General features: G+C 51.3%; 1 protein-coding gene and 1 pseudogene across 2 annotated transcripts; both read left to right on the top strand.

The window, feature by feature from the left end:
* The first annotated feature begins 6,219 nt into the window (after positions 1–6,219).
* LOC108286778 lies at positions 6,220–7,681 on the top strand (annotated as a pseudogene). The gene has a single exon (XR_001818066.2). The product of XR_001818066.2 is annotated as a mitochondrial import inner membrane translocase subunit Tim8 A-like (transcript).
* A 719-nt stretch (positions 7,682–8,400) lies between these two features.
* CENPB (centromere protein B) lies at positions 8,401–11,279 on the top strand. The gene has a single exon (XM_017504828.2). The coding sequence runs from the start codon at positions 8,643–8,645 to the stop codon at positions 10,446–10,448; it is 1,806 nt and encodes a 601-aa protein (XP_017360317.1). The 5' UTR covers positions 8,401–8,642; the 3' UTR covers positions 10,449–11,279.
* The last annotated feature ends 367 nt before the right edge of the window (positions 11,280–11,646 follow it).

Here is an 11,646-nt window from a genome sequence, read left to right as displayed (position 1 = left end):
GCCATGTTCCTTGGACTGCTCTCAAACCCCTGATCTCAGGTGATGGGCCCACCTTGGCCTCCCAAAGTGCTGGGATTACTGGTCTGAGCCACTGTGCCCAGACATGTTATTATTTTTTTGAGATAGAGTCTTGCTCTGTCACCCAGGCTGGAGTGCAGTGGCATGATCTCAGTTCGCTCTGTAACCTCCACCTCCCAAGTTCAAGTGATTTTTCTGCCTCAGCCTCCTGAGTAGCTGAGACTACAGGCATACGCCATCACACCTCTCTAATTTTTGTATTTTTAGTAGAGACAGAGTTTTGCCATGTTGGCCAGGCTGGTCTTGAACTCTTGACCTTAAGTGATCCACCTGCCTCAGCCATTCAAAGTGCTGGGATTACAGGTGTAAGCCACTACACTTAGCTGTCCAGCCTTTTGTTTTTCTTTTTTTTTTTCGAGACAGAGTCTTACTCTGTCCCCCAGACTGGAGTGCAGTGGGGTGATCTCCGCTCATTGCAACCTCTGCCTCTTGTAATCAAGTGATTCATCTGCCTCAGCATCCAGAGTAGCTGGGACTACAGGCTCATACTACCATACCTGGCAAATTTTTGTATTTTTTTTAGTAGAGACTAGGTTTCACCATATTGGCCAGGCTGTCCTTGATCTGACCTTGTGATCCGCCCACCTTGGCCTCCCAAAGTGCTGAGATTACAGGCATGAGCCACCACACCTGGCTGTATTTTTTTTTTTTTTTTTTTTGAGACGGAGTTTCACTCATGTTACCCAGGCTGGAGTGCAATGGCGCGATCTCGGCTCACCGCAACCTCCGCCTCCTGGGTTCAGGCAATTCTCCTGCCTCAGCCTCCCGAGTAGCTGGGATTACAGGCACATACCACCATGCCCAGCTAATTTTTTGTATTTTTAGTAGAGACGGGGTTTCACCATGTTGACCAGGATGGTCTTGATCTCTTGACCTCGTGATCCACCCGCCTCGGCCTCCCAAAGTGCTGGGATTACAGGCTTGAGCCACCGCGCCCGGCCTGTTTTTGTTTTTAAGACAGAGTCTCGCTCTGTTGCCCAGGCTGGAGTGCAGTGGTGCCATCTCAGCTCACTGCAACCTCTGCCTCCTGGGTTTAAGCAGTTCTCTTCCTCAGCCTCCCAAGTAGCTGGGATTACAGGCAAGTGACACTATGCCTGGTTAATTTTTGTATTTTTAGTAGAGACAGGGTTTCACCATCTTGGCCAGGCTGGTCTTGAACTCCTGACGTTGTGATCCACCTGCCTTGGCCTCCCAAAGTGCTGGAATTACAGGCGTGAGCCACCACGCCTGGCCCAGACTGTTTTGATTAATTAAAAGTTTATGTTTCAACACCTGTTAAAAAAAGAAAAAAAAAATATTATTATTATTATTTTTTGGAGATGGAGTCTTGCTCTGTTGCCCAGGCTGGAGTGCAATGGCATAATCTTGGCTCACTGCAACCTCCACCCCCAAGGTTCCAGCGATTCTCTTGCCTCAGCCTCCCAAGTAGCTGGGGTTATAGGTACCCCCCATGATGCCCGACTAATTTTTGTATTTTTGTCAGACACAGGGTTTCACCATGTTGGCCAGGCTAGTCTTGAACTCCTGACTTCAGGTGATCCACCCACCTAGGCCTCCTAAAGGGCTGGGATTATAGGTGTGAGCCAAAGTGCCTGGTCCTAAAAAAATGTTTTTAAGTGCATGTTCTCAGTCTGACAGTTTCTCAAACGATTAAACATAGAGGTACCATATGATCCAGCAATTTCACTCCTAGGTATATACCCAAGAGAAATGAAAACATATAGCCACACAAAAAGATGCAAGTAAATGTATGTATATAGCAGCATTATTCATAATAGCCAAAAGGTGGAAACAACCCCAATGACCGTCAACTGAGGAATGGATAAACAAAATGTCATAGAGCCATATGATGGAGTACTAACAGGCCATAAAAAAGCATCAAGTACTGATCATGCTGCATCACAGGTAAACCTTGAAAATGTGACAACAGGCCGGGCGTGGTGGCTCAAGCCTGTAATCCCAGCACTTTGGGAGGCCGAGGCGGGTGGATCACGAGGTCAAGAGATCGAGACCATCCTGGTCAACATGGTGAAACCCCGTCTCTACTAAAAATACAAAAAATTAGCTGGGCATGGTGGCGCGTGCCTGTAATCCCAGCTACTGAGGAGGCTGAGGCAGAATTGCCTGAACCCAGGAGGCGGAGGTTGCGGTGAGCCGAGATCGCGCCATTGCACTCCAGCCTGGGTAACATGAGTGAAACTCCGTCTCAAAAAAAAAAAAAAAAAAAAAAATGTGACAACAAGTAAAACAAGCCAGCCATAAAAGACACATATGATTCCATCCATATAATATGTTCAGAACAGGGAAACAAACCTATAGGCAGAAAGTAGGTTAGTGGGCACTGAGGGTGGGGTGGAGGGATAGGGAGATGATAGCTAAAGTGTATGGGGTTCCTTTCCAAGGTGATACAAATGTTAGCCAGATACAGTGGCTCACGCCTGTAATCCCAACACTTTGGGAGGTCCAGGTGGGCAGATTACTTGAGACCAGGAGTTCAAGACCAACCAGGGCAACGTGCAAAACGCTGTCTCTACTAAAAATACAAAAATTAGCTGGCCTGGTGGCACATGCCTGTAATCCCAGCTACTCGGGAGGCTGAGACATCAGAAGTGCTTGAATCTAGGAGGCGGAGGTTGAAGTGAGCCGAGATCATGCCACTGTACTCCAGCCTGGACAATAGCATGAGATTTGGTCTCAAAAAAAATATTAAAGATATTCCAAAATGGGCTGTAGTGATGGTTGTGCATATTTGTGAATTGTACACTTTAAATGGGTGAATTTTATGGTTTGTGAAATGTATCTTAATAAAGCTTTTTATTTTTGAGACAGTCTCACTCTCTCATTGAGGTTGAAGTGCAGTGGTATAATCTTGGCTCACTGCAATCTCTGCCTCCCAGGTTCAAGTGATTCTCCTGCCTCAGCCTCCCGAGTACCTGGGATTATAGGCATGTGCCACCATGCCCGACTAATTTTGTATTTTTAGTAGAGATGGGGTTTCACCATGTTGGCCAGGCTGGTCTCGAACTCCTAACCTCAGGTGATCCACCTGCCTTGGCTTCCCAAAGTGCTGGGATTACAGGTGTGATCGCCAGCCCTTTTTTTTTTTTTTTTTTTTTTTTTTTTTGAGAGGGAGTCTCACACTGTCACCCAGGCTGGAGTGCAATGGTGCGATCTCAGCTCACTGCAACCTCCACCTCCCAGGTTCATGCCATTCTCCTGCCTCAGCCTCCTGAGTAGCTGGGATTATAGGCACGCGCCACCATGCCCAGCTAATTTTTTTTGTATTTTTAGTAGAGACGGGGTTTCACCATGTTGACCAGGATGGTCTCGATCTCTTGACCTCGTGATCCACCCGCCTCGGCCTCCCAAAGTGCTGGGATTACAGGCTTGAGCCACCGCGCCCGGCCTGCAGCTGGCTTTTTATAAAAAATCATATTCTATGGAGGACTTCAGGAGAGAGATGAGGTATTCCTCTTGGGACTCCTGGCTCTGGGCTGCTCTGGGAACTCTAGGGATATCTTCAAATGTCTAGATTCCTGCTAAGTGCATCTGTCTCCCCCACCCTTCCAACACACACAGTCAATATACCCACAGTATCTTCTACTTTCAGGCCCCTCCTTGGTGCCATACCAAGGGTTTTGGCACAACCACTTCCAGGACAGAAAAAAAGCCACACACATCATATGTTGATAGCATAGCCATTTCCAGATACCTGCTCTACCTTTTGCCTGTTAGCAGTGCATGGGGCCCATTTCCATCCCCTTTCCAGTGACCATTTCCCCCAGCAATCCATCTGAGGCCCTGGGATCCCCCACCTCCTTCTGTAAGTCCCAGCTTTCCGCTCTTAGGACTGTTTTGGAAATCCATAACTCACCTTCTTTTCTTTTGGTCCAGGCTGCCCAAAGCTGTCCTTTAGGCCCCTCAGAAAGCTTGCCATTCTCCTTTGTTTGTTTATTTGAGATAGGGTCTTGCTCTGTCACCCAGCAGTTGCATGATCATAGCTCATTGCAGCCTCAGTCTCCTCAGTAGCTAGGCATGAGCCACCATGCCTGGCTTTTTAGAACTTTTTGTTTTTTTGAGACAGAGTCTCACTCTGTCAGCAGGCTGGAGTGCAGTGATACAATCTCAGCTCACGGCAATCTCTGGCTCCTAGGTTCAAGCGATTCCCCTACCTCAGCACCCTGAGTAGCTGAGACTACAGGCACGCGCCACCATGCCTGGCTAATGTTTATATTTTAGTAGAGATGGGGTTTCACCATGTTGGCCAGAATGGTCTCGATTTCCTTACCTCGTGATCTGCCCTCCTGAGCCTCCCAAAGTGCTGGAATTACAGGCAGGAGCCACTGTGCCCAGCCTAATGTTTAAATTTTTTGTAGAGACGGGGTCTTGCTCTGTTGCCCAGGCTGGTCTGGAACTCTCAGGCTCCCAATGTGCTGGACAACAGGTATGAGCCACTGTACCTAGCCATTCTTCTTTTCATTTTAAAGGACCTATAATACTTACTTATTAAAGAAAACCTGGAAAATTTAGCACAGAAGAAAAAAAATTCCATCCACAGTCCACTCACCCAAATGCCTGCTGATTATAAACCAAGATGGGTGAGGAGGCAGGAGGGACCCATGTGCACATGGACAAAATCTCCAAAATTTAGACAGTTTCCTGATAACTGAGCAAGACAACAGCAGGGTGCACGGCTCACACCTGTAATCCCAGCACTTTGGGAGGCCAAGTTGGGAGGATTGCTTGAGGTCAGGAGTTCATGTTCAGCCTGGGCAATTGCATGATCTTGTGTCTACAAAAAATGAAAGAAATAACGGCCGGTTGCAGTGGCTCATGCCTGTAATTCCAGCACTTTGGGAGGCCAAGTAGGCAGATCACTTGAGGTCAGAAGTTCAAGACCAACTTGGCCAACATGGTAAAACCCCATCTCTACTAAATATACAAAAATTAGCTGGGCATGGTGGTGTGTGTCTGTAGTCCCAGCTACTCAGGAGGCTGAAGCAGAAGAATCACTTGAATCTGGGAGGCAAAGACTGCAGTGAGCTGAAATTGTGCCATTGCACTCCAGCCTGGGTAACAGAGTGAAAAATAAAAATGGCCAGGCGCGATGGCTCACGCCTGTAATCCCAGCACTTTGGGTCACCAAGGTGGGCTGATCACAAGGTCAGGAGTTCGGGACCAGCCTAACCAACAAAGTGGAACCCTGTCACTACTAAAAATATAAAAATTAGCCAGGCGTGGTGGCATGTGCCTGTAATCCCAGCTCCTTAGGAGGCTGAGACAGAAGAATCACTTGAACCCAGGAAGCGGAGGTTGCAGTGAGCCAAGATCATGCCATTGCATTCCAACCTGGGAGACAGAGCCAGACTTTGTCTTAAAATAATAATAATAATTAAAAAAATAAAAATAAAAAATAAATTAGCTAGGCATAGTGGCTGGTACCTGTAGTCCTAGCTCCTAGGGAGGCTGGGGTGGGTAGGAGGATCACTTGAGCCCAGGAGCATGACGCTGCAATGAGCTATGATTGCACTGCTGCACTCCAGCTTGGGTGACAGACTTTGTTTCAAAATAAATAAAAGAAGAAAGGAAGAAAAAGAAAAGGGAGGAAGGAAGGGAAGGAAGGGATGGAATGGAAGGAAGGGAAGGAAGGAGAGAAAGAAGGAGGGAAAGGAAGGAAAATAAGAAAGAAAGAGAAAAAGGAAGGAGAGAAAAAAGATATAAAAGAGGCATAGCAAGGAGTTCTCATCCAGGTAACCTTTAGATTCATTTTTGCCCGGTGACCACATACTCCTCTTGGACCAAGCAGTGTTCTGGCCTCTATGGGGAAAAGTCTCCCACATGTTCTTCTGGACCTTGAGATTAAAAGGACATCTTTTTTATTTATTTATTTTTTGAGATGGAGTTTCGCTCTTGTTGCCCAGGCTGGAGTGCAATGGCATGATCTTGGTTCACCGCAACCTTCGCCTCCCAGGTTCAAGCGATTCTCCTGCCTCAGCCTCCTGAGTAGTTGGGATTACAGGCATGCACCACCACACCCGGCTAATTTTTGTATTTTTAGTAGAGATAGGGTTTCACTATGTTGGTCAGGCTGGTCTTGAACACCTGACCTCGTGATCCACCCGCCTCAGCCTCCCAAAGTACTGGGATTATAGGCATGGGCCACTGTGCTCAGCAGAGATTTTTTTAAAACACTCATATACATTCATTGTTTTAAGAGCTTGGCATTTTCATGCTTTGGTGCAGGAGAGGGAGGCTTCAGGGATTCACACTTATGTATATACATGATGTTATTTCTGTAAGTGCAAACACATACATTTACGGCTACATGCATGGTAAAGCCCAGAAAGTGACACACCAAGATGTTATGAGTGTTGATCTATGGGTTGTGGGACCACTAGAACTTTAAAAATGTCATTAGTGGTGCAGGTCGGTTAGTTGGTAAGAGTTCGTCTCTGCAAGCGTGGTCGCCCTGGGATGGATTCTTTCTCCTCTTCCTCTGCGGCGGGTTTGGGTGCAGTGGACCCGCAGTTGCAGCATTTCATTGAGGTAGAGAGACTCAAAAGCAGCGCTTCCAGCAGTTGGTGCACCAGATGACTGAACTTCGTTGGGAGAAGTGCATGGACAAGCCTGGGCCAAAGTTGGACAGTCAGGCTGAGGCCTGTTTTGTGAACTGCATTGAGCGCTTCATTGATACAAGCCAGTTCATCTTGAATCGACTGGAACAGACCCAGAAATCCAAGCCAGTCTTCTCAGAAAGCCTTTCTGACTGATCTCAGCATTACCTCTTTGGAAAAGTAAAGTAGTTCAAGAAATGAACAGCTGTTGATGGGATGACTGAAGAAACAGCTGATTGAAGATTGGCTCCCATCTTTTGTTACTCTTGGGACATCCTGTCATCTGAGAATGAACAAAGACAAATTTTTTTGTCTGTAGAGCTTGAGGGTCCTATGTTTGCTTGTATTTTTAATGCTAATCTTGTGAAAATAATTGACAAATGAATGGAAAACTCTATTAGACACATATTACTGTATATGGGACTATGCTTTTCTCCAAGCCCCATTAAGTGCTTTCTAAAATTTTGATAGTGGGACCACATATGTAAAAATTTCTCATTTGTGTGGAATCATTTCTGATTTCAGGGGAGATCCTTGTCTATCAGAAAGGGCAGTAGTGGGGGAAGAATAATTTGGCGTCCTTACCTTGTGCTTGATTATCAATGCTGGAGAAAAAGATCTGTAAGAGTGTTTATACAGTACACTTTTCTCGATGATTTCCCTTTCCTCTATGGTGATTTACTTAAATATCCATATTAAGTATAGTCTCAAGGTAGGGTAGGCAGTGTGAGAGTCTAGAGGCCTTTAGTTATAAAGGAATCTAGCCAGTGAACATAATTCTTATTACTAGACTGCCACAAGGAAGAAGTTAACTTGCCCTGTATATCAGGGTACAAAAAAATTCAATGATGTGCCTAAATAAGTTATAAAGATTTAGGCCAATCAGAATCTGACAGCAGCTTCAGGTAGTGGTGCATGCCTAGTGTTAATCAGTGTAGATTCCATTTACTGCATTCTTTTGATCACTGAAATAAAAGCTATAAAAGATTGAAAAAAATGTCATTAGCACCATCCAAAAGATTTACAACTGTAATGTTGATTATAAAAATAACCTAAGTGTGTAACAATAGGTTACATACGCTAGTGTTCATTCATAGCTGGAATGCTACACAATCATTAAAAAGCATGCTGGCAATGATACCAATATGGCAAAATTCTCACTACTTGATGCCAGGTAAAACAGCAGGAGATGCCAGATACACAGTCTATACAGTCTGATGCCAGTTTTATATAATACATTTTAAAAAAGAAAACTACATGCGCCTAGAGAAAAGACTGGAAGGAAATGCAGCAAAATGTTACCTGTGCATCTCTCCAGGTGATGTGAAAAGCGTTTTATTAATTTCCTGAATTTTTCAGTTTCCGAAAAAAAAAAAAGGTGGGTTATTTTTACCTTAAAAAACAAAAACAAAAACATAAAAACTCTGGTGGTTATTCTTTTAGAGCCGCAAGTTGCTATCCGCCGGGCGCAGTGGCGATGCACCGCGTCCCCGCCCGCATCGCTGCCGGGTCGCCGGAGGCCGCAACACTGGCCGGTCCCGCAGGCCGCAGCGCCCCCTAATGGCAGGTCCCGGCGGCGGGAAGCGTGTGGGCGCGGAGAGAGGGGAGGCGGCGCCGGGCGTCCCCGCGCTTCCCGCGAGATCCCGCTCTGCCCGCTCCGCCCCGCTCGCCTCGCTCCCAGCTCCCCGCGCCGCGGCACTTCCTGCCTTCCGCGCCCGCGCCGCTCGCCGTCGCCTGCGTCTGCCGCCTGCCGCCCGCCGCCCGGCGCCGCGCCCGCCGGCGCCCCCGGAGGTGCCCCCGGCCCGGCCGGGTCGTCGCCCCGCCGCCGCGCCCGCGAGCCGCTTTGTTTCGGGCGGGGCACGCGGGAGAGGCCGCCAGGTGCCCCCCGCCACGGGCCCGGGCCCCCCGCCCCGGGGCGGCGGCGGGCCCCGGGGCGGGGGGCGCGCCGGGATGGGCCCCAAGCGGCGACAGCTGACGTTCCGGGAGAAGTCGCGGATCATCCAGGAGGTGGAGGAGAATCCGGACCTGCGCAAGGGCGAGATCGCGCGGCGCTTCAACATCCCCCCGTCCACGTTGAGCACGATCCTGAAGAACAAGCGCGCCATCCTGGCGTCGGAGCGCAAGTACGGGGTGGCCTCCACCTGCCGCAAGACCAACAAGCTGTCCCCCTACGACAAGCTCGAGGGCTTGCTCATAGCCTGGTTCCAGCAGATCCGCGCTGCCGGCCTGCCGGTCAAGGGCATCATCCTCAAGGAGAAGGCGCTGCGCATAGCCGAGGAGCTGGGCATGGACGACTTCACCGCCTCCAACGGCTGGCTGGACCGCTTCCGCCGGCGCCACGGCGTGGTGTCCTGCAGCGGCGTGGCCCGAGCCCGCGCGAGAAGTGCTGCCCCCCGCACCCCGGCGGCGCCTGCCAGCCCGGCCGCCGTGCCCTCGGAGGGCAGCGGCGGGAGCACGACTGGCTGGCGCGCTCGGGAGGAGCAGCCGCCGTCGGTGGCCGAGGGCTACGCCTCGCAGGACGTGTTCAGCGCCACAGAGACCAGTCTGTGGTACGACTTCCTGCCCGACCAGGCCTCGGGGCTGTTCGGAGGAGACGGACGGCCGCGTCAAGCCACCCAGCGCCTGAGCGTGCTGTTGTGCGCCAACGCCGACGGCAGCGAAAAGCTGCCCCCGCTGGTGGCAGGCAAGTCGGCCAAGCCCCGCGCAGGCCAAGCCGGCCTGCCCTGCGACTACACCGCCAACTCCAAGGGTGGTGTCACCACCCAGGCCCTGGCCAAGTACTTGAAGGCCCTGGACACCCGAATGGCTGCAGAGTCTCGCCGGGTCCTACTGCTGGCCGGCCGCTTGGCTGCCCAGTCTTTGGACACCTCGGGCCTGCGGCATGTGCAGCTGGCCTTCTTCCCTCCGGGCACCGTGCATCCGCTGGAGAGGGGAGTGGTCCAGCAGGTGAAGGGCCACTACCGCCAGGCCATGCTGCTCAAGGCCATGGCCGCGCTAGAGGGCCAGGATCGCTCAGGCCTGCAGCTGGGTCTCACGGAGGCCTTGCACTTTGTAGCTGCCGCCTGGCAGGCAGTGGAGCCTTCGGACATAGCCGCCTGCTTTCGCGAGGCTGGCTTTGGAGGTGGCCCTAATGCCACCATTACCACTTCCCTCAAGAGTGAGGGGGAGGAAGAGGAAGAGGAGGAGGAAGAAGAAGAGGAAGAGGAGGGTGAAGGAGAGGAAGAAGAGGAGGAAGGAGAGGAGGAGGAGGAGGAAGGAGGAGAAGGAGAAGAATTGGGGGAGGAAGAGGAGGTGGAGGAGGAGGGTGATGTTGAGGACAGTGATGAAGAGGAGGAGGAAGAGGAAGAGAGCTCCTCCGAGGGCTTGGAAGCTGAGGACTGGGCCCAGGGTGTAGTGGAGGCCGGTGGCAGCTTCGGGGGTTATGGTGCCCAGGAGGAGGCCCAGTGCCCTACTCTGCATTTCCTGGAAGGTGGGGAGGACTCTGAGTCGGACAGTGAGGAAGAAGAGGACGATGAGGAAGAGGATGATGAAGATGAAGACGATGATGATGATGAGGAGGATGGTGATGAGGTGCCTGTACCCAGTTTTGGGGAGGCCATGGCTTACTTCGCCATGGTCAAGAGGTACCTGACCTCCTTCCCCATTGATGACCGAGTGCAGAGCCACATCCTCCACTTGGAACATGATCTGGTCCATGTGACCAGGAAGAACCATGCCAGGCAGGCAGGAGTTCGGGGTCTTGGACATCAAAGCTGAGTCGCTGGACCTAGCCGTGCCCCCAACCTAGATTGGTAGCAGCACCCCAGGGCAGAGGACTCTCTGGGCACCCACTGTGCATGGAGCCAGAGTTCGGAGCCCCAGATCCTTTAGTAATGCTTCCCCTGGCCCTGCAACAGGCCCGGTCTTGGCCGGTCCCAGGGCTGAGGTCAGCCTCACTGCCTGCTTATTGCCTCTTTCTCAGAATCCTCTTTCCTCTCCATTTGGCCCTGGGCTCGGGACCAGGTGGGGTGGGTGGGGAGCTGTCCGGTGCTACCACACCGTGCCCTCAGTGGACTAACCACAGCAGCAGCCAGGGATGGGCCCTGGAGGTTCCCTGCCGGAGAGTGCCTCTCCCCTCTACCATCCAGGACAGGTCTTAGATGGGGGGGACCCCAAAGCCATTCTGGGAAGGGCTCCAAAGGAAGTTCCAGCCTAGGCCCCCTGCAAGGCTGGCAGCCCCCACCCCCACCCCTGGGCCGCCTTGAGAAGCACAGTTTAACTCACTGCAGGCCCCTAAGCCTGCCTCTGCCTGCTTTCCACCTCCCCAGCCCCTTTCTCTGGCCCTGTCTATGTGACTTTTGGCCCTTGGTTTTCTTTCCAGATTGGATGTTTCCAAGAGGCCCCCCCCCATGGGAGTGACAATGGGCGCTTCCCTCGTGGGCAGCTGCAGGCCCCATTCCTCTCCTCCCTCTTTGGCAGGGCCCCATCCTGGGCAGAGGGGCCTGGGGCTGGGCCCAGAGTCCAGCCATCCAGCTGCTCCTTTCCCAGTTTGATTTCAATAAATCTGTCCACTCTACTTTTGTGGGGGTGAACATTTTAACAGCCAAAGGTGCATCCTTCATGGTCTGGACTTGCGTCTGTCTTGGGGGACATATTCGTCCTGGCTCCCTTTGGTCCTTGCTCTGGTGGGACATGGAAGCAAGTGTTGAAAGGGTGGCCCTGACCAGGAAGAGGGGCAGGAGGAGCCTTCCACATTCATAGTAAAATGTGATCTAGGCTTGGGCCGGAAAGTAACTTCCGTGTGCCTTATTTGGGGTGAGTTCAAGGCAGCTTAACCTTGGATTGCTTTGGTGTTAGAAGCTTGGGGTCACTTGGCTTTGGCATGAGGGAGGCAGCCAGCAGTCTGGAGGCAAATCAATATGCACATGGGGACTAGGCCTATCAAGGCCAGTTTGAAGGCCTTTGCAGGATTGGG

Source organism: Cebus imitator, unplaced genomic scaffold (genome assembly GCF_001604975.1).
Source record: "Cebus imitator isolate Cc_AM_T3 unplaced genomic scaffold, Cebus_imitator-1.0 Scaffold328, whole genome shotgun sequence".
NCBI classification, from domain to species: Eukaryota; Metazoa; Chordata; class Mammalia; order Primates; family Cebidae; genus Cebus; species Cebus imitator.
This window is presented reverse-complemented; position numbering and strand designations above follow the sequence as displayed.